At 36.8% G+C, this 21,298-nt stretch overlaps 5 protein-coding genes and 1 long non-coding RNA gene across 8 annotated transcripts; 2 read left to right on the forward strand and 4 right to left on the reverse strand.

The window, feature by feature from the left end:
- The first annotated feature begins 97 nt into the window (after positions 1–97).
- LOC103569765 (CAD protein) lies at positions 98–12,665 on the forward strand. The gene is made up of 9 exons (XM_008547239.3): positions 98–325; positions 744–882; positions 955–4,705; positions 4,772–4,876; positions 8,927–9,175; positions 9,249–9,999; positions 10,077–10,192; positions 10,646–11,956; positions 12,037–12,665. The coding sequence occupies exons 1-9, from the start codon at positions 202–204 to the stop codon at positions 12,232–12,234; spliced, it is 6,744 nt and encodes a 2,247-aa protein (XP_008545461.2). The 5' UTR covers positions 98–201; the 3' UTR covers positions 12,235–12,665.
- On the reverse strand, positions 4,889–8,737 carry LOC103569766 (uncharacterized). Of its 2 annotated transcripts, none has more exons than XM_008547241.2 (5): positions 8,652–8,737; positions 7,873–8,452; positions 7,460–7,758; positions 5,695–7,337; positions 4,889–5,621 (listed from the first exon to the last, which is right to left on the reverse strand). In XM_008547241.2, exons 2-5 carry the CDS (start codon positions 8,103–8,105, stop codon positions 4,995–4,997), a joined length of 2,802 nt encoding a protein of 933 aa, XP_008545463.1. In that variant the 5' UTR covers positions 8,106–8,452; positions 8,652–8,737; the 3' UTR covers positions 4,889–4,994. The 2 variants fall into 2 exon arrangements, with proteins under 2 accessions (XP_008545463.1, XP_008545462.1); XM_008547240.2 differs by having other exon boundaries at positions 7,873–8,410; positions 8,652–8,735.
- A 129-nt stretch (positions 12,666–12,794) lies between the features above and the next one.
- Positions 12,795–14,965, reverse strand: LOC103569767 (uncharacterized). Of its 2 annotated transcripts, none has more exons than XM_008547243.2 (3): positions 13,754–14,658; positions 13,496–13,640; positions 12,795–13,422 (listed from the first exon to the last, which is right to left on the reverse strand). In XM_008547243.2, exons 1-3 carry the CDS (start codon positions 13,794–13,796, stop codon positions 13,266–13,268), a joined length of 345 nt encoding a protein of 114 aa, XP_008545465.1. In that variant the 5' UTR covers positions 13,797–14,658; the 3' UTR covers positions 12,795–13,265. The 2 variants fall into 2 exon arrangements, with proteins under 2 accessions (XP_008545465.1, XP_008545464.1); XM_008547242.2 differs by lacking the exon at positions 13,754–14,658 and adding an exon at positions 14,692–14,965 and having other exon boundaries at positions 12,800–13,422.
- Positions 14,966–15,127: 162 nt separating this feature from the next.
- Positions 15,128–17,018, forward strand: LOC103569763 (uncharacterized). Its single transcript, XR_548939.2, has 3 exons — positions 15,128–15,256; positions 15,319–15,556; positions 16,931–17,018. It is a non-coding gene; the product is annotated as an uncharacterized LOC103569763 (long non-coding RNA).
- LOC103569764 (protein singles bar) lies at positions 16,139–17,757 on the reverse strand. The gene is made up of 4 exons (XM_008547237.3): positions 16,923–17,757; positions 16,665–16,847; positions 16,435–16,575; positions 16,139–16,367 (listed from the first exon to the last, which is right to left on the reverse strand). Exons 1-4 carry the CDS (start codon positions 17,070–17,072, stop codon positions 16,290–16,292), a joined length of 552 nt encoding a protein of 183 aa, XP_008545459.1. The 5' UTR covers positions 17,073–17,757; the 3' UTR covers positions 16,139–16,289.
- Positions 17,758–18,353: 596 nt separating this feature from the next.
- Positions 18,354–20,522, reverse strand: LOC103569762 (uncharacterized). The gene is made up of 5 exons (XM_008547236.2): positions 20,434–20,522; positions 19,523–19,658; positions 19,266–19,445; positions 19,020–19,139; positions 18,354–18,656 (listed from the first exon to the last, which is right to left on the reverse strand). Exons 2-5 carry the CDS (start codon positions 19,634–19,636, stop codon positions 18,582–18,584), a joined length of 489 nt encoding a protein of 162 aa, XP_008545458.1. The 5' UTR covers positions 19,637–19,658; positions 20,434–20,522; the 3' UTR covers positions 18,354–18,581.
- Between the last annotated feature and the right edge of the window lie 776 nt (positions 20,523–21,298).

Raw genomic sequence — 21,298 nt, forward strand, 5'->3', positions numbered from 1 at the left:
CACAGAGAACAATTCAAGGCTGAAATAGATGGCAGCAGCGAATGGAGATGTGAATAAATAAAGTAAAAGTAGAAGGGGATGCCGGTTGATTCTTCAAACACAGAACACGGGTCTGCTGGAAAAGCATGCTCTAAAGTATCGCCATAAGTTCAGACACCAGCCGGCAGTAATCAGTTTGAAAAAGCATTTAAACGTTATAACATGCCGTCAGTGTCGGAAGTTATGTCGATTCGAGGTGAACACGACTGTTTTCTTTTGCTAGAAAATGGTTCTATTTTTCCCGGCAGAAGTTTTGGAGCCCACGTGCCTGTGGATGGAGAAGTTGGTAAATATAACAATTAAATCTACAAAGCCGAGCACGTGTTCGCTCTACTCCATTCTCCGGACTCCATTTTCCGATAATAAATTCTTTACTCCGAATCCTACTGTCAGATATCATTTTCTCTCACTCTAATTATTATTATCACTGTTGATTGCACAATTTATTATATCGGATATTAACAGTTATTTTAAAAATTGTTGTTAATTTTATTTTCCTTACTGATAAGCTGATAATCACATCGGCGTACGCATGGCGGTGCGCAAGTCCAATGAAAATATTTAACATGTGTGCGAATTAAATTCACGTGGCTACCGGCTAGTCAGCTTATATATAAATTAATAAATTTTTTTTTTTGACCAACAATTAAATGTAAAAAATTTTCACTCCATTGAAAAAACTGATTATAGATTTTTTTTTTAAGTTTTTCAAACTGGTATGGTTGGATATCCAGAATCATTGACAGACCCATCTTACCACGCTCAAATATTAGTATTGACTTATCCATTAATTGGTAATTACGGAGTACCAGGAGACGAAAAAGATGAGCATGGACTACCTTAGTACGTTTATTTATTTTATTGCCGTCAATTTATTTTAATGGATTGTTAACAATAGTGTAATATTATTTACAGCTGGTTCGAATCAGACAAAATATGGGCAGCGGGTCTCATTGTCGGAGAAATATGCGACACGCCGAGTCACTGGCGTCAGACTAAAACCTTGTCCCAGTGGATGGTGGAACAAAAAATACCGGGAATCTGCGAAATAGATACCCGAGCACTGACTAAAGTTATCCGTGAAAAAGGAAGTATTTTAGGAAAAATAATCCATGGACAGCCGCCAGCGACTGTCACTGAAATTCCATTGATACCGAACCCAAATGACAGGAACCTCGTTGCCGAGGTATCGCGTAAATCACCGGTTACTTTTAACCCTCAAGGCAGCCCTAGAATCTGCGTTGTCGACTGCGGACTAAAGTACAACCAAATTCGATGTTTTTTGAACCGCGGAGCTCGAGTGGATGTCGTTCCATGGGATTATGATCTTACGAAGGACAATTATGATGGATTATTTTTAAGCAATGGACCTGGTGACCCATCAGTGTGCCAAGTAACAGTTGACAACCTTCGTCGAGTGATGTCAACAAAAAAAATTCCTATTTTTGGTATCTGTATGGGTCATCAGTTATTGTCACTTGCTGCCGGTTGTAAAAGCTACAAAATGACTTACGGTAACCGCGGTCACAATCAGCCGGCACTTCATCTAACAACCGGACGATGCTACATGACTTCGCAGAATCATGGGTTCGCTATTGACACTAACCAATTGCCCGAAGCCTGGGAGCCGCTTTTCACCAACGCGAATGACAACAGCAATGAGGGAATTGTCCATACAAGTCTGCCATATTTTTCAGTACAATTTCATCCTGAGCATACAGCTGGACCGCAAGACCTCGAATGCTTGTTCGACGTGTTCCTAGACGCTACGAGATACCAGATGAAAAATACCACAGTGGAGTATAATATCAAAGATAAATTAACGGAGAAACTGGTGTACATACCTGACAGCGAAGAAGCACATACTAGACCAAAGAAAGTATTGATTCTAGGATCTGGTGGTCTCAGTATCGGTCAAGCCGGGGAGTTCGATTACTCTGGGTCCCAGGCCATCAAGGCACTTCGTGAAGAATCAATCCAAACAGTTCTCATCAATCCAAACATCGCAACTGTACAGACGTCCAAGGGAATGGCTGACAAAGTTTATTTCCTGCCGATTATTCCTCTTTATGTTGAGCAGGTCATAAGATCCGAGAGACCTGATGGCGTTTTGCTGACTTTCGGCGGTCAGACGGCACTGAACTGTGGTGTCGAACTCGAAAAATCAGGAGTATTTAGTAAGTACGGTGTAAAAATACTTGGTACGCCAATTCAATCAATTATTGACACTGAGGATCGTAAAATATTTAGCGAAAAAGTAAATGATATCAAGGAACGAGTCGCACCAAGTGCTGCTGTCTATTCTATCCAAGAAGCTATGGAGGCTGCTGAGAAGTTGGGTTATCCAGTGATGGCACGCGCGGCATTTTCACTCGGCGGTCTCGGTTCTGGTTTTGCGAACAACAAAGAAGAACTGAGAGTTCTAGCCCAGCAGGCACTCGCTCACTCAAGCCAGCTGATAATCGACAAGTCGCTGAAAGGCTGGAAGGAAGTGGAGTACGAGGTTGTCAGAGATGCCTATGACAACTGCATTACCGTCTGCAACATGGAGAATGTCGATCCTCTGGGTATTCATACGGGAGAATCAATCGTCGTGGCGCCGAGTCAAACGCTGTCTAACCGCGAGTACAATATGCTGCGTACAGTTGCCATAAAAGTTATCAGACACTTTGGAATTGTTGGTGAATGCAATATTCAGTATGCCCTCAATCCTTTTTCTGAAGAATACTACATCATTGAAGTAAACGCCAGGTTGTCTAGAAGCTCGGCTCTTGCTAGCAAAGCAACTGGTTATCCACTTGCTTATGTCGCAGCTAAATTATCACTAGGAATTCCTCTGCCCAAGATAAACAATTCAGTCACCAGCAAAACCACCGCTTGCTTTGAGCCCAGTTTGGACTACTGCGTGGTTAAAATTCCGCGATGGGACTTGAGCAAATTCCAGAGAGTCAGCACTAAAATCGGAAGCTCGATGAAGAGTGTGGGCGAAGTGATGGCAATCGGTCGCAAGTTTGAAGAGGCATTTCAAAAAGCTCTTCGTATGGTTGATGAAAATGTCACCGGATTTGATCCTTATATAAAACCACTCAATGATGACGAGTTGGAGAAACCAACTGACAAGAGAATGTTTGTATTGGCTGCGTCAATAAAAGCTGGGTACTCAATAGATCGGCTGTATGAGCTGACAAAAATTGACCGATGGTTTCTACAGAAAATGAAAAATATTATTTCGTATTATGAATTGCTCGAAGGTCTGGGTCAGGGCATCCTCTCTCATGCGGTCTTGCTGGGAGCTAAACAAATTGGATTCTCTGACAAGCAGATAGCTGCCGCTATTAAGAGCTCAGAGCTGGTGGTACGAAAGCAAAGAAAGGAAAGTAATATTCGCCCGTTTGTTAAGCAAATAGACACTGTTGCTGCCGAGTGGCCAGCGACGACAAATTATCTCTATCTGACTTACAATGGATCCACTCATGACGTAGACTTCCCAGCAGGCTACACTATGGTCATTGGTTCAGGTGTCTATCGTATCGGAAGCTCTGTAGAGTTCGACTGGTGTGCTGTAAGCTGTCTCAAGGAGCTCCGGAACCTAGGCCGTAAAACAATAATGGTAAATTACAATCCAGAGACAGTCAGTACCGACTACGACATGTCCGACCGACTTTACTTTGAAGAAATATCATTTGAAGTTGTCATGGACATTTACGACCACGAGAATCCGGAAGGAATTATTTTGTCAATGGGAGGACAACTGCCCAACAATATTGCCATGGATTTGCATCGTCAGCAAGCGCGAATCCTCGGGACATCACCAGAGTCTGTTGACGGAGCAGAAAATCGTTTCAAATTCTCTCGAATGCTCGACAGAATCGGAATTTCGCAGCCTCGGTGGAAGGAACTGACGAATCTCCAGTCGGCAATCGAGTTCTGCGAAGAAGTCGGCTATCCTTGTCTCGTTAGACCCTCGTACGTGCTAAGTGGGGCGGCCATGAACGTCGCTCATTCACACCAAGACCTCAAGTCGTATTTAAAAAACGCGAGCGACGTCAGCAAAGAACATCCGGTTGTTATTTCGAAATTTATTCTCGAAGCTAAAGAAATAGACGTCGACGCGGTTGCTTATGAAGGAGTTATTCTGTGCATGGCCGTGTCAGAGCACGTGGAGAACGCTGGCGTCCACTCAGGAGATGCCACACTGGTGACTCCGCCGCAGGATATAAATCCCGAGACTTTGGCTAAGATTAAAATCATTTCTCGAGCCATCGCCGGGTCTCTCGAGGTCACTGGTCCATTCAACATGCAGCTGATAGCTAAAGACAATGAGCTCAAAGTAATTGAGTGCAATGTCCGAGTCTCCAGATCATTTCCATTTGTTTCAAAAACTCTGAACCACGATTTCGTAGCCACAGCTACGCGTTTAATCGTCGGCGAAACAGTAGATCCCGTTGACATCCTCGCTGGCTGCGGTAAAGTCGGCATCAAGGTGCCGCAATTTTCGTTTTCACGTCTCGCTGGAGCAGATGTTACTCTGGGAGTTGAGATGGCTTCGACTGGTGAAGTTGCTTGCTTTGGTGACAACAGATACGAGGCTTATTTGAAAGGAATGATGAGTACTGGGTTTCATATACCAGAAAAAGGAATTCTGTTGTCAATCGGCAGCTTCAAGGTATTTATTATCAAATAACATTAACTTTTAAATTATTATTTTACTTATATTTAATTTATTTTTTAGCACAAAATGGAATTACTCCCATCGATTCGCAGCTTACATAAAATGGGGTACAAATTATACGCTAGTATGGGAACAGCAGACTTTTACACTGAGCATGGAGTTGATGTAAGTTAATAAATAAATTAAATATTTTATTTAATATATATAATTATAAAAGTTATTTATACAGTAAGTAGTAGCTGTCATTATTTAAATAATATAAAGGTAAGCTAAATTATTTAAATCAAATGTAGGTCGTTTCTTCTTGCAAGTTCTTGTCGGCATTCAGCGAAACAGATCGCGGCTTATTATTTTTCTCACTATTTTCATTTGAATTCCCCATTTGCTGGAGCTCGATTGCTTCGGTAGACGAGCTCGAGGATGACTGAACCTCGTGAACTACTGCCATGGTGACGTGCTTGCGGGCTGGAGGGGATTCAAGTTCATGGGGACCCTCATTACTACTTTTAGCTTTGAAATTTTCTCGTGTGTAGTCCACAGACTCACCGATCGAGGGTAATGGCGCGGATGTTTGAGATTCTACTGGATGATGGAAGCGGTTGTTGAGCGAGGCCGAGAAAATAGACCGATCGGAATTGCGAATCGGAGTCTCGGGAGGATCACTCTGGGGTTTCGTGCTGGCGACGCGGCGTTTCAGCGCGTGGAGTCTGTCTAAGTAAGCTTTTGCGTCGTCTTTATAGCTGTCGTACTTTGATAAAATCATGCAGAGTCTCTCCGAGTGTTCGATGTACACTGTCTTCTGTGACAGTGATCGATACTTGTGACAACACTCCGCTATTCTAATAAAGTGTCTGATAAATAAGTCCAGCAGCAAGCACAGTCTCTGCGGTTCCATTTCCGCACACTTTACCTATTAAAATTTTAATTTTCAAAAAATTAATTGACTATTTTAATTAACAAGTGGATTTCAATTTTTTACTCACCGGAATTTCTAAAATTTGGTCGTAAGAAGTCTTTGTGTCGACAAGGTTTTTACTAGTAACCATTTTCCTGACCCGACGTTTTTCTTTCTCATGTTTCGCGCTGTCCCAAAACCCTCCAGTAGGTTCATAAATTTTTTCCAAAGACTCAATACTCTTTGACTGAGACTTGATCGTTCGAGTTCCACCCAGATGCGGATTTATCAGCATCAAAATATCATCAGTGAGTATTCTCAGCAACGTCGCGTAGTCTAATTTCGGAAAAAAACTCCTGCTGTGTTTAATATTTTGCATCGCGTGAATAAAATACATCACCGGATTCTCAATAATTCTCTTCAGCTGTTTCTGCGTTCTTAGAAGGTATTTTTTTGCCGGAAATATATTTTTTTCTTTTATAAAATAGTCCTGCATTATGGGTTCGTCTTGGCTGATTGAGTGGTACAGAGTCCCCAAGAAGGTCATCAAGCATTCGCCCATGCGGTTCTCCATCCACTTGGAAGGTGTGTCGAGTTCCTCAATCATCCAGAACATATGATGTCTGATATGATTGGCCGTGAGTCCAACAAATGAATCTATAGGACGGATGAATGTCTTCTTGAGCACCAGAGCCATAAAGTAGACTCGAGCTTGTGAATAACCCATACACGTTTCTAAATAACGTTCCGCCGCCGGAAAGGTCAATTCCCACTCGAGATTCTTCAAGCTGTTGTTTCCATTTTCTTCAGCGTAGCCCTCAGGAATAATGTAGCATCCAATTTCCTTGACTCTTTCAATGACGTCGTAGTCGGGCCACGTGGTACGCGGTCGGTCGAGCCACTCGTCAGCGATTTCCGGCCAGGGTAGCCAGATGCAAGGTATAATAGCGAACTGGTCATCTTTGGTACCAATCAACGACTCCAGTGGTTCTATTTTATCCCGATAAATTACTGCTCCCAAAGGTCCATCTTCATCCTCATCCGCATCAAATCCCATCAAGTCAGACAACCCATTAGTAAATAATTCATAAAAATGATCCATAAATTTTCGGCTATTTAAATACCAGACATCGTACTTGCGACTATGAATGATTCCTCTTATTTTTCTGTCTTTACTGTTAAGATTTTTTTGTACTCGCGTAGTCCGCGGGTCGTAAATTTCGAAACACTCACGAGGAATTTCCGGACTGAATACCGGTCTCTCGGTCTCTGAGTCAACTTTTACATCACCGACAGTCGAAATCGCGTAACTTCCGTCACTGTCGCTGTCAATGGCATAGTTGCTGGACTTGTAACCCGAACTGGTGCTTTCAGCAGAACTGGCAGCTCCATTAAATAATTTATCTCTGGTCTGCCTGGTCCTCGCGTCCCCTCTGTCATTGATTTGTTTCCTATTTTGTTCCTTTTTAAATTTACCGGTGCTAAAATTAAAATTATCCCTCTCATCATACGCGCTGTCTTCGTAATTTAAATTAGAAGATGATGCCGTTAAATTTGAACTTCCGCTTCCGTTAGATTTCTTATCGCGATCCGCTGACAAGCTGTTGTTATCTGGACTAGTTTTACTACCATTGTAATAACTATCACCGTCACTATATATCACATTTACACTCGCCCGTTGGGTCTTCCTCCTAGAGGGATTTACTTCTAGCCGCTGCAACAACGCATATCCTGCAATAAACATTAATTAACAAATAATTCAAATAATAATAGCCAATAAATAAATACGTTTTTTATCGCTCTTATCAGTTTACAATTTTTATCTCTACAAGCTTATTACTTCCTACAATTACCTTTATGTTTGCTGGGCTTCAACTGCATGCTGTAAGTGACTGTTTCATTTACGCTGCAATAAGGCGAAGCGAAACTCTGCTCCGAGACTTCGATGTTGTCATGAACAACAAAGACACGAATCGGCTGGAGAGATTCCACGGAAGGTATCATCGACGGCCCGACGTAAGTGAAGTCAACTTTACGCGCGAGGCGCTCTTGAAGTACATCCGGTATGAGAACATGCTTCTGTGCCGGCAAGCAGGTGTTGAATTCCTCCTCAAGTGACGACACAAGTGTCTGCCTTATGCTCGCTATTTCTCTGACAAAGAAAAAAAATTAGTGACTGATATAAAAATCGATCTCACTGATTATCACCTGACCTATCAAATAAATTCTCTACAGAAAAAATGTTATTTTAAATTAAAATACTCACTCGTCATAATTCTCAAAGAACTGGATGGACATCATGAGATTGTTGAGGATGAAAATCTCTGGATCTTGTTCGATAGTCCGACGAAGAAGCTCTAGCTCATGGTCTGCTGTCCAGCCGTCGTTGATGTCCGTCGAAAACGGTGGGTCTCTCGACTCAACAGAACTGACTGACGTGTGGTCGTCGTCGCTTTTGCTAGCAAACATTTTTGTGCATCGTGACTTTGAGTTTCCCATTCCTAATTTGGATGGGCCCTTGAGCTCTTTTGCCTTTGAAGCCGCAATTTTGGTATATTTTTAACGGCACTAACAAATAAATTAACAAACAACAGAGTACAAATAATTGTGGTTTTTATGAAGTATGTCAACGATTATCCGATTAACTGGAAGTTGTTCTTCATGTTGATATACACTCGTGTTAACGAACTGCGATCACCAACTCGACTAGAGACTGAGCACCGCACAGTAGATTCACCGGCTTACCTTGCGATAAATATCTATCCACGTTATCGAACACATACTCGGGCTTTTTAATTGGACGTCTTGTATCGATAATTGATAATAATTTAATAGAGTTAAAAATTCTTAGAAATCAGAGGATTATTCATTTAAAAGAATATTAATAAAATAAACCTCAATAAATATATGTATATGTATATACATATATTAATTAATGAATTATTTTATTTTTCGACGTGCGTACGATTACGGACACCTCAGTTATCATTTAATTTCCATGATAACCGAGATTCTGAATCAAATAAAAAAAACGTTACTCAATACCTGACGGTAAAATGATGCAAGTGAACCATCTGAGCGTTGAAAAATATAAATAACTTTACGGTGGTTATAAATAATGGAACAAAGCGACCTGCCGTATTTTATAACATATTTTCAAATATTTACTCAAAGTAATGAGTCAAATTCTTGCCAAATCTAATCTCACTTATCAGATTATTATACAATAAATATAATCTCATAACTATTTATATTATTTATTATTAAACATACTGAGACAGTGGTTAATATCTATATACACGTAATATTTTTAATTACAGGTTGAACCGGTGCAATGGACTTTCGAGAATATTGATGTCAATGAAGACTCAAGTCCCAGCGAATTGCGTCATCTTGCCGATTTTCTTTCTAAAAAACATTTTGATCTGGTCATTAATTTGCCGATGCGCAATGGAGGAGCACGTCGGGTCTCCAATTTCATGACTCACGGGTACCGCACGCGAAGACTCGCTGTCGATTACTCAGTACCTTTGATAACTGATGTCAAGTGTGCCAAACTTTTAGTCGACGTGAGTTTTATTTATTTATTATTCTTGTCATTATTCATCAGAATCAATTTACTGATGAATAAATTTTATTTAGGCCATCAGCATGCTGAAAGGCGAAGCGCCCCGTATGAAGACTCATACTGACTGCTTATCATCAAGAAGAATGATTAAATTACCGGGTTTCATTGATGTCCACGTGCATACACGTGACCCAGGTGCTACGGAAAAAGAAGACTTTGCTTCGTGCACAGCAGCAGCTTTGGCCGGCGGCATCACTATTATTTTTGCGATGCCCAACACAAACCCCGCAGTGGTTGACCATCAGTCATTCGCCCTCGCCAAGGAACGGGCTGCTCTGGGTGCACGCTGTGACTACGCTTTATTCTTGGGTGCCTCTTCGGAAAACTACACTCTGAGTCCTGAAATAGCGCCGCTCGCAGCAGGATTGAAAATGTATTTGAATGAAACGTTTACCACTTTGCGACTCACTGATTTGAGCGTTTGGGTGAAACACTTTGACAGCTGGCCAAAAAAGTACCCGCTTTGTGTTCACGCAGAAGGACAGACCACTGCGGCGGTCTTGCTTCTTGCTAGTTTGCACAATCGACCTGTTCACGTTTGTCACGTCGCTCGGAAAGAGGAGATTCAAATAATTCGCGCGGCTAAAGAAAAGGGTCTCGCTGTTACTTGTGAAGTTTGTCCGCATCATTTATTCCTGTCTTCGAAAGACTTGGAGCGTATCGGGCATGCCAAAGGACAGGTCAGACCTATTCTGGGAAATCCTGAGGACCAACAAGCTCTTTGGGACAACATGGACATAATCGATTGCTTTGCAACCGATCATGGTAATTAATTAATTTATTTTATTTTATTTTATTGGATTAGATGAGTTTCAAAAATAATTTATTTAATTTTTTCGAAGCTCCGCACACTGTTGAAGAAAAAGAAAGTGAGAAACCTCCGCCAGGCTACCCAGGTCTTGAGACTATTTTACCTCTCCTTCTAAACGCCGTCTATGAGGGAAGACTAACAATGGAGGTAATTTAAAAAAAAAAAAATATAAATATTTCTTAATTTTTAAATGATAAACAAACAGATTGTAAATCCCTCCCGCGATTCTTTATCAATAAAATGATCTTGAATTTTGTTGAAAGATCATCAGTAATCTCTAATGGTAATCTTCGACATTGAACGCGATGATGGTCGTGGTGTTCGCTGTAAAATTCTATACTTACATAAAGTAAAAAAAATAAAAAATAAAAAAAGCTATACTAAAGATTAGAAAAGACTTTGTGGGGTATTTTATCATTTATTGTAAAAAAAAGTTGAACGTTGTTCAGCGATAAGTCACTGAGATAAGCGATCACTCCACTTAACAATGATTACCCGATAAAGTATAAAGTAGTTTCATTAAACCGTCTTTTTTTTCGTCTGAATATTTTTATTATTACTCATAAAAATTAAAAAAAATATTTGTTTTTTTAATTGCAGGATCTCATTGACAAATTTTACCGTAATCCTAAAAAAATATTTAACATTCCCGACCAACCAAATACTTATGTAGAAGTTGATCTCGACGAAGAATGGACCGTGCCAACCGCGATGCCGTTTACCAAATCCAAATGGACGCCATTCGCTGGAATGAAGTTACGGGGACGTGTCCACAGAGTTGTGTTGAAAGGAGAAGTCGCCTACGTCGAGGGACAGATACTAGTTAATCCAGGATTCGGACAGGACATACGAGAAGTCCAGAGAGCCGCCAAGAGCCAGACGTACCTCCAGGCACCGATGATCGACGTAACGAGCCGACCGAATTCAGCGCTCGACCGTCTCCTCTCACCAAACTACGAGAAACATAACGGAGTCCAAGAAATACCCATCGACGAGACCAATGATTTCTCTTATTTATTCCAATCAGTAAAAGGAAACGTTCACTTCGCACCCGAAGTTGAGGCACGAGATTCCGCTAAAATTACCCAGCGATGCGTGTCGCCGCTACTCACGACAGCCTCAAAAGATCAGCGAACTATTTTCAATCAAGTGATACCTCCACCAGTCCATTTACAAACCAGTCACGGACTAGCCGGGCAACACATTCTCACCGCCGATATGTTTTCTAAAGAACAACTCAATGATATATTCAATGCCGCCCAAACTCTACGCATTGCTGTGATGAAAGAGCGATCGCTGGATCACATTTTACGAGGCAAAGTCCTGGCATCAATATTCTACGAAGCGAGCACACGAACTTCGTGCAGTTTTTCTGCTGCGATGCAGCGTCTTGGCGGTCGCGTAATTCACATGGACGGTTCTACGTCCTCCGTTAAAAAAGGAGAAAGTCTCGAGGACTCGGTTGCCGTAATGGCTGGTTATGCGGATGCCGTTGTCCTACGACATCCCGAACCCCGAGCCGTCGCACGAGCAGCTCAGCATTGTCGCAAGCCCATGATAAATGCCGGAGACGGTGTAGGTGAACATCCCACGCAAGCGCTGCTTGACATATTCACTATTCGTGAAGAAATCGGTACTGTTAATGGTCTGACCATCACCATGGTCGGCGATTTGAAGCATGGAAGGACTGTCCACTCCCTCGCCCGATTACTCACACTCTACAATGTTAATCTGAGGTACGTAAGTCCACCAGGGCTCGGAATGCCCGATCACGTTGTGAGCTACGTCGCCCAGCGCGGAATTCTTCAGGAAAAATTCGCCAGCCTTGAAGAGGTTCTCGCTGATACTGATGTCCTCTACATGACACGCATCCAGCGCGAACGCTTTGTCTCCCAGGACGAGTATAATCAGGTAACTGAAACAAGATTTGTTGTCTCAACAAACAGCAATAAATTAAAACACATTGATAAATTTAATAAATATTATTACAGGTTTGCGGGCACTTTGTCGTAACTCCGCAGCTGATGACCCGAGCCAAGAGGAAGATGGTCGTCATGCACCCCCTCCCACGTAACTTTGAAATAAGCCCAGAGTTCGATACCGATCCGCGGGCTGCTTACTTCCGTCAAGCTGAGTGCGGTGTTTATGTGCGCATGGCACTCCTGGCGATGGTTCTCGGACGTTGTTAAATTTTTCCTTAAAAATATTAACTCATCCTTTGGTAAATTTGCTCACTATCACGACCTTGTATTCCCGAATTCACTGATGACCTTCAACGAAATCTATAATCGCATTCCACAATCAAGTTTATTTACGGAAATTTTTTTTTCACCGACCAGCCGTCGGCGTTCATATTTTTTATATTAACATTTACAAATAAAAAAAAATGATAATAATAATTATCACTTCCTACATTCGATATAATTTTTTTATACAATTGTTATTGGATTTAAAAATAATAATGGCTTTGGAACGCAGGACTTCCATATTAAATATCACAAAAAATATTTTTTATCATAAATATATAATTAATTAGTATACATTATGCATATTATAAATGTAAAGTACACTGCATTAGTACGAATATTGTAAATGCGGGCATAAAAAATAATAACTTTGGTATTGACATTTTTCCTGATTTTTTATACTACAAAAACAACAAATAAATGTTTGTTTTACAAACGAAAAAAAAGTAAAATAAAGATAATTATTTGTGTAATTATTTACCAAGTGTAGCCGTAAGTTTATAAATTCTGTTAGCTAAATAATTATTAAGATATAATCTGTGTGAATATATATGGCACACGTTGCTATAAATATTATTTAAGAACAAGATTATCTCGAAATAACGCTGAAGATCTACAAGCGATTTAAATCTGTAGACAATAGCTTTGTTATTGTTTGTATAATTAATAATTATTATTCTGACGGTTGAGCAAACTGACGTAAAAAATTATAATTTATATCACAGTCATGATAATGTATCCGAAATCCGCTAATTGTTTTATCGCGGGTTATTTGCATCCACAAATTGACTCATCAATTCCGTATAAATTCCAATAGCTCACTATTTTTTCTCTGACGTCAACACATTTTAATTTTTTGCTAAGATAACAATGCCGACTTAGCATACTTCGTAATGGAATAAAAAAGTCCAATATAATATCTCATATATTAATTAACAATATTCATTTAAATATATAAACATATATTTTCTTATTTAAACTACTACATCTAAGGCTCCCGCTCCGTAATCCGTCAATCCGCTGGGAAACATATCCGAGGCCAGAGACTTTTCATCGTCCATTCGCTTCTTTTTGCGCGCCAGCGTTGGGGCTTTCATGCGCAACGGTTTGTTATTATTCGCATTATGTTTTCTGAAAAGTAAATCAATTTATTTATTTATTTATTTATTTATCGGTATTTAAAAAACATTAATTTTCTACTCACTGATGTCTGCAATCCAAAAATACGCCCATAGAAAACAGAATAATTATCGCGACTATTACCCCGATAACCACGACGATAAGAGTAAAAATCGTGTCTTCTTTTTCTGCTGTAAGTGTTGCCGTTGTCGTCATCCGAGACTTTTCATCTGTATTATTATAAAAAATAATAACATCTATTATTATTATTAAAATTTAATTTATTGTTTCAATTCTTTTGTTATAATTTGATACCCGCATTGTAATGGTGATAAAATAATACCGTGATAGTTGTACATTACGAGGACAATTGAGTGTCCAGGCATTGTGACGCCGATACAAGAGAAAATAATAACGAAGAGACATAAAAAGATTTTAAAGAAAAGCGGCAAGTGCTGCGGTAAGCATGCGGTCGAAGGAAAGATTAGACGGGAAATCACTCAGGATGTGGTGACGTCAATGCGTCAGGCTCTGGATGCTTTTGGTAAGAAAGCTGTAGACGTCATAGGCTTGAAGTGAATAGCTGCACGTATTATACTAATACTGATATGATACGAATACGTATGGGACACATGGGGCCGGCGGGACCGGAAATCTCAGGAGCTGACTACATTTCGTATGATGCCAAGGGACGGCTGAACAATCATCATTAATTATTTAAATCACTCGGTCGATTTAAATTTAAATCCTCGATATTTTTTTAAATTATTATTATTATTATTATTATTCTAAAATCGGTGACATAGTGAGAAAAGGAGGCGTATTGCGACGTTTTTGACTATCAGCAATTCATTATTTTATATAATATATTGCGATATACAAATATGTATTGTTTTTTACTTTTAATTAACATCCGCGCTTAATAATCTAATCACTTTTATGGAAATTATTATACTCGTTAGAAATGCGCGTTGCTATAAACGGCAATCGCGAGTGAGTTACAAGGAAAATAATTGCAAGAGAAAAAATTTGTCGAGGTAAATAATAAATCATGGATTGGCAGCACTATTATTTAACTCAAGGCCGCTGTTAAATTACAATAGATAAATTTTATATGTTTTCAAAGAGCAATTACTTTAAAATCGTGAGCTGGTTATCATTTACGAACTTGACATTGCTTTTGTTTTGTGATGTAAGTCGAAGAAATTAATTTCACACGTAGTTTGGGTACGAAAATAATCTGAGTATTGATAAATAATTAATTTTAAAAAAAGTACATACGTATTGTTGAAGCGGTGGTATGATTTCGGTGGTCGAAATCCATTTTATTGCTGATGTAAATTTATAATCGGAAATCGAACGATAGGTGTCGATAAATCACATTTGTAAGTAGTAATTACAAGTAAACCTGTTGGAGTAATTTAATCAGGTAGGTGTTGGCTGGAACGAGAGTGAAACGAGTATCGGAGCTCAAGTGAAGCAACCGGTTCGAAATCCTGGAGTAAACTGCCGGGCACATGCTTTACTACGTTCATTTGTAGCTATTGAGTGTAAGTTGAGGCCATACGGTATGACAGCATGAGCCGATGCTACTGGCAGCATAAGAACGCAAGTGGTGGTGAAAATCGAGAGAAACGCAGCACAGAGTAGGGTTTTACTCTGACGTTTGATCGCTTAGTTAATTTAACAATTTACAAATCATTACATTTCATTAGCGGTTATTCTTTAAAAAATTACCAGTGTCCAAGACCTTGTTGAAGAATAAATCAAATCCAGAGTGACATTCAATTTTATGCTGCTTGTCGAGAATAATCATAGACTTTAGATCGAAAAACGTCAACAATAGGTACAAGTAGTAATAAAATAAAAATTTTTCATTCACGAATGATAAATTATTTTTTTTTACAGTCGAATGAACCGAATGGTGAAAAAATGATTTGGTTTATTTTCGCTTAGCAATCGTCGGGATTATTATTTAATTTTGTTCGGACACTAATTCACCTGGGACAATTTATTTCCCAGTCAATGATTCTAAAATAGACTATTATTATTGAGTATGCGGTTTATTAGAATCAATTTCCAGCGCAAGATAATTTTACTGTCTATATACACTGGCAGACAAACCATCAGGAACATTTAATCAGAGGTGAGAATGAATCGTTTGTATGTTCACGGTGTAATTTAATCATTAAATTACTATGTTTATGTATAATGTGCGTGTACGATACCAGAGTTTCAAAACAACTCATTATCTTCCATAAACACTAATTAATTAACGCTTTTATCATTTAATATTTTTAATAATAATGACTATTAACTTTAAGAAAAATCGACAAAACATCTGACCCAAGACTTTTTAAATGAAAAATTTTCGCAACTGTGCACTCCCCCTCAGGATTTATGGTTACTATCTACCAGTTACATGAATAGTTATTGAAATAGTGTATTACACACCAAGGGAGGAAAGTAGAACATTTTAACCCGGGAGTCTAATTGCTTACCCGAGTCAAAGGCGAATTTTTCATCAGATCTGTACTTGAAAGTTTAAATTTTTGCCTCTATTTGTGGGAAAAATGGCGCATGCGCTAATTTTTGTAGTTTGTTGTCTAACACGTGATTTGAATGTCCTACTTTCCTCCCTAGGTATATAATATACTATTTAGTTCAATGCAAGTCTGTTGTGGCTTAAAAATTTTTTTATAATCGTTTTTTTAAATAAACCAACAGCTTAATATTTCTGTTTTTGTATTAATATAAAAATTTGCTATAAAAAATACGAAAAATTTACACTTGGATAAAAAAAATATAAATATATAAACAAATATTTTGATATTTAATAATTCACTTTTCTGTATGGATCCTAATAAAATTACTGGTAATTATCTACTTCCTCTGTAATGGCGAAATGAAAAATACGCGTCTGCCCCGTGAATTACACCGACGACTCCGCTCATCATCTAAAAAGTAAGATAACTAAACTTACTCAGAATTTATTATAAAAAAATGATACAAAAATAGACTTACGTAGGCAGCAGTCATTGCCGGATAAACGTCAAATCCCGGTGTAATATAATATTGAACCCCTAGGAACATTTTCGTGGAGAATGCGAGGTATGAAGCGGAACTCAAGTAGAAAAAACAAGCAAATGCGTTGAACATCATTTCCTGTGTTTAAATTATAGTTTTAAATTATTTTTAAATCCATAAACCGCTCGGTACTGAGAAAATCAACGGTGATAAATTTAAATACATACAAAAAGCGAGGCCCGGATGAGATTATAAGACTTTTCTGAAATTACGTAGCAGCCGAGCAGTAGAGCGGAAGTGAAAAAACACGCGGACGATGTAGTTAAAGCGCTTTCGAATGCCGATCCAATATTTGCACTGTATCGAAGTCCGTAATTTATCAGCAAACTCTGGATCAATCCACTCATTATCTGAAGAAAAAAAAATATTATTTGCATAAAAAAAAAAGTTTATTGAATTGAAATTAACATATGGAAATAAATTACTGTTTCAGCGACTTTGACAGCACCCGGCAAAGTTTTCATGAATTCGATGTGTATACAGGTGCAACATCTGCACCAGCAACACTGAATTCCACCAGATGAATGGGTCTCGGTCGGGGCCATCCGTATAATCGGTCTGCCGGTCTTGACCATCGTGCTTTGTGTTTTGTTGACGCGAAATGAGAGATGACTGTCTGAATTAGACTGACTAATTTACATCCACTTACCAGTTCGTTAACCGGCTGGTTTATTTTTATCAACTTGCTCTCACGCACTTTACTTTGCCGTTTTTATTAATTACTATTGTTATTAATTTTGAAATTTTCAATTTTCTCAGCACTAAGTACTAGTTGACTAGTACACGAGATCTAGTTCTACGAGGTCTATGATGATCAAGTTTTCGAAGGAAACTGAAGAAGGGTCCTCACGCGTAGCTTACAATGAACGCGTGTCGTTTTACCCCCTGCGTTGACTCGACACAACATCCGCGGAGTCGAGTTATTTTCGGCACGCGCCACCAAAGAATGCTCGAACCTCTTGAAAAATAATAAAAAACACGATACACTTTTAACATGACATTTGTCTTGCATAAATTTGAATACTTATCAATTAATCGACGGCAAATAATAAAGTCTTTGAAAAATATTTTGTTAAATAAATAATTGGAGGAAAAAATATTTGCACATTTAATATTAAATTTTTTTATTAAAGCATACAGACATTACAAGTTGCAGTTATATTTAGCCAACATATATTTTATCTTTGATAAATATATCTTTCGTACAATTTCTTAGCAAATTGTATTTTATTTATTGTTAAATATTTACTATATTTATTTAAATTCTGACACTTATTAAATAATAATTAACAGAATAATATATTCAAATATTAACTTTAATTAATAAAAATTAATAAATTATATAGACTGATAGAATATTTCAATACAATCGTAACTTATATATGTATGAAGAGGGCCTCGATGAGCTTAATTTTTTTATTTGCTTATATTTTTAAAAAATTATTAAATTTTATTTTTTGGCAAAATGAGAAAGTCGTAAAAAAATTTTACTTTAAATGATAATTAATAAATATTTATAGTCTAGTGTAAATTTGAGTTAAAATTTTGACAGAAAGTTTCAGGATTGATTTAAAAAGTTAATAATTAAGACTTAAAATCATTAAAAAAAAAATTTCACCATTTTTTGGATACTCTGTTCTGACGAGCCCGTCTCCTTTTTAAAATTAATTAATAATTTTAAAGTCATTAAAATTTTTATATAATAATAATATTTTAAAAAGTAACATACAAGTAATTACTTTACTATTTTTTAAAAATAATCAGCTTAATAAAATCTTAACAATTATACATCAAGTAAAATTATGACTCCAAAATCTCGAGAACAATAATTTAAAATCGATTATTAGAAAATAATCTGCTCTGTATACTCATTTATAAATAAAATTTCTGGAAAAAAAAATATTTTCCAGTTTTCATCAAAAGACTATAAAAATTTGGTAAGCGTACTTTGTTTTGTATATTCAGACTTTGTTATTTGTGAAGTCAGTATAAAATGAACCGTGTGTGTAATATTTTTATAAAAAATATTGCCATTAATTTTTAAGTACTTTAATGTTATTTTTTGTCTCGTGTTATTTTGTACTTTACAAGCCTCTGTACATTCTTAGAGCGAGGACGGTGCTGAAGAAATACAAGGCACAGTTTACCAGTCCGCAAATCTGTAAAAATAAATAGACATAAATAAGTATAATAATTTTTTTTAACTACACTGTAAAAAATTTTCTGAGTAAACGCGAATTTAATCCGGAGCGAATGATTTTTTTTAATTTCATGCTCTCAAAGTGAATTCACTCCGGTGGAGTTTATTTGAAAATTTAAATTTTAGATCAGAGTGGACGTGGATTTAATGAAAATTAACATCACTCCGTTGAAAAAAAATCCTATTTACTTCATATGTGGAGTGAATTTTTTGAAATCTCTAGAATTCTATGTGACGAAGTAAATTTGAATTGAATTAAAATTCATATTTACTCGAAATTTTGTTACAGTTTATTAATAAAATAAATAAATAATAAACTTACTGAAGCGCCTAACAATAAATCATATTGTGCAGTTCTACTATACCGGTCAGTCACTCTCACCATGAGATTTAAAGAGGCGGCAAGTAATAATGCAAATGCAATTGAATGATAAATAACTTCCTGAAATTGTATAATTCATATTAAAATTAAATACATCCAATGACATTTACAAACATCAAATAAATTATATACCAATATCATCGCATTGCAGATAATTATTTACATATTTATATTAAAATAACTTACATAAATTGTCTTAGAGATAATAGATTCCGTGGCAATGGAAACCAGACAACTCAATAATAATAAAAAGGTCGCTATCATAAAAGTTGTCGTCATAAGCATGAAAAATTGATTTGGAACAGTGTAATGATAGCCCAGATCAAAATGATGCCCCATTATTCCCACGCATACTGCACCCAGTATCTAAAACAAAAGTGATTAAATTTTATTGATAGTCATGATAAATTTATCAGTAATTATTGTAATTAAAAAATACATACCAGTTCCAATAACTTCAAAATCCCTCGATAAGTTTTTAAATACCCAGTGTTGATAATAATACTTGAGGTACTGGTGGTCACTGTAGCGGTTCTCACTGTTACTGTGTGCGACATGATATCAAACTCCTTTCACTTTCTGAAAGCAACAAATAAAATAAACATTTGCTTTCTGAAAACTTGTGCCAAAATTTGTAATAAAGATGAATCTGTCCAGCGAATCAGTACTTGCTGACTTGCTGTCTTTATTTACTTTACTCTGTGTTTATATTAACTATATATTCAACAAATGGTAGTGGGAAAGTAGGACAAGGCTATGTTTTCGTGGGTCGACCCACTTCGAATACGAATTACCGGTTGGTGTTTCTTACAAACAAAAATAGGAGTGACTTAATAAAAAATTATTTATAGATATAGCGTGCCAAGCTTTGAATCATGTTGCTTATCATTTTGAACATTAGTACGCTTCAATAATACACAAACAACCACCACGCCCTTGAATCTCTGGCCAAACACTGGATCAATATCAATGCCGATTTTATTTCAATGCTAATTAATACGATCTGTCTACTGATTATCACCAAATTGAGACATTGTTCATTACCTCTACCCACGCTTCAGTAAAAATAAACTTTGTTCATAAATGTCAAAAATTCAGCAAATAGATAATTTTGAAAAAATAATTTTTGAAAATTTTTTTAAATAGAGGTAAATATTTAAATCAATATCGAGCACGTGTATCCACCTGTCACTCAATAATTGACACTGTTTACATTATGTTCAAAGAAGTCATCAATCTCTACTTAAAATAATTTTAAGCGGCTCAAATTTTTTAATTTTTTCAAGACATTTGAGTCGAGAAATTGTCGGGAGTAATTACTTAATTAATTTAATTAAAAAAATATCCAACTGACCTTTAATTGACTGATCACCGCCGACTGCCTACGATCAACTGGAGACGCGCACGCCAGAGTTATGACTACTAACCCATTCCGCGCTATTACGTCATCAATGATATCATACGCGCCATGAACATATATGACATACAATGTTATCATAAGAGGCTGAATGTGAATTTAAGAATTATGCATTATTATCGTACTGATGATAAAAATATTGAGCTTCACTTAAGCCGAATAAATAGAATCCTCATTTCTCTTATCCTCGTTTCATAAAAATATCTATATATGTATTTTTATACTCTGAAAAAAATTGGCAGATTAAAAGCGGAACGCATTAGTTTTAATTCTGGAAATTCCCTCAGAGCTAAATTTACTACAAAATTCAAATTTTTATTATCAATAAAAAAAACCGCGGAGTGAAATTTGAGGAGTAAAAATTATTAATTATTTTACAAAAATTTTATTTATATTTTTGTATAAAAAATTAATTTTATTAAAACTTTAATAGTTATCGAGGATAAATATTTAAATAAATTTCTCATTTACTCCAAAATCACTCTGGTAAAAACTTTCAATTTTCTCCAAAGCAGTGATTTTTTTAGAATTTCGGAACCGGAGTAAAAGAATGTAATAAAAATTTCACACTATATTTTTTATTAATCATCCATAACTTACAAATAAATAAAATTTAATGAGTGAACAAAATTTATACTTCTTCTAATAATTAACGATAAATATGTGAATATAATTTTACAACATTTTTATAAATATAATTATTTGAATTTTAAATTACAATAATTATCTAAATGCAACACTCGATGTTTCCTTTTTTTTTATACTTTTTTTTCAGACATAATTAAAATGTATGAAAGTGATT

The sequence above is a fragment of the Microplitis demolitor genome, chromosome 3 (genome assembly GCF_026212275.2).
Source record: "Microplitis demolitor isolate Queensland-Clemson2020A chromosome 3, iyMicDemo2.1a, whole genome shotgun sequence".
Classification (NCBI taxonomy): domain Eukaryota; kingdom Metazoa; phylum Arthropoda; class Insecta; order Hymenoptera; family Braconidae; genus Microplitis; species Microplitis demolitor.

Excerpts from the sequence above, each read along its gene's own strand:
- LOC103569764 (XM_008547237.3), bottom strand. The coding sequence starts at position 17,072 with ATGGTCAAGACCGGCAGACCGATTATACGGATGGCCCCGACCGAGACC. Across the intron at positions 16,576-16,664 it reads TCATCCGGGCCTCGCTTTTT|GAAATGATGTTCAACGCATT; the intron begins GTATGTATTTAA and ends ATTTAAACACAG. Across the intron at positions 16,368-16,434 it reads CGGCAATGACTGCTGCCTAC|ATGATGAGCGGAGTCGTCGG; the intron begins GTAAGTCTATTT and ends CTTACTTTTTAG.
- LOC103569767 (XM_008547243.2), bottom strand. The coding sequence starts at position 13,796 with ATGCCTGGACACTCAATTGTCCTCGTAATGTACAACTATCACG. Across the intron at positions 13,641-13,753 it reads CGTAATGTACAACTATCACG|ATGAAAAGTCTCGGATGACG; the intron begins GTATTATTTTAT and ends ATAATAATACAG. Across the intron at positions 13,423-13,495 it reads TTTTTGGATTGCAGACATCA|AAAACATAATGCGAATAATA; the intron begins GTGAGTAGAAAA and ends TTTACTTTTCAG.
- LOC103569765 (XM_008547239.3), top strand. The coding sequence starts at position 202 with ATGCCGTCAGTGTCGGAAGTTATGTCGATTCGAGGTGAACACGACTGT. Across the intron at positions 4,706-4,771 it reads TGTCAATCGGCAGCTTCAAG|CACAAAATGGAATTACTCCC; the intron begins GTATTTATTATC and ends TTTATTTTTTAG. Across the intron at positions 10,193-10,645 it reads AGGGAAGACTAACAATGGAG|GATCTCATTGACAAATTTTA; the intron begins GTAATTTAAAAA and ends TTTTAATTGCAG.
- LOC103569766 (XM_008547241.2), bottom strand. The coding sequence starts at position 8,105 with ATGGGAAACTCAAAGTCACGATGCACAAAAATGTTTGCTAGCAAAAGC. Across the intron at positions 7,759-7,872 it reads TTCTTTGAGAATTATGACGA|AGAAATAGCGAGCATAAGGC; the intron begins GTGAGTATTTTA and ends TTTCTTTGTCAG. Across the intron at positions 5,622-5,694 it reads ACCAAATTTTAGAAATTCCG|GTAAAGTGTGCGGAAATGGA; the intron begins GTGAGTAAAAAA and ends AAATTTTAATAG.
- LOC103569762 (XM_008547236.2), bottom strand. The coding sequence starts at position 19,636 with ATGTCGCACACAGTAACAGTGAGAACCGCTACAGTGACCACCAGTACC. Across the intron at positions 19,140-19,265 it reads TTATCTCTAAGACAATTTAT|GAAGTTATTTATCATTCAAT; the intron begins GTAAGTTATTTT and ends ATACAATTTCAG. Across the intron at positions 18,657-19,019 it reads ATTTATTGTTAGGCGCTTCA|ATTTGCGGACTGGTAAACTG; the intron begins GTAAGTTTATTA and ends TTATTTTTACAG.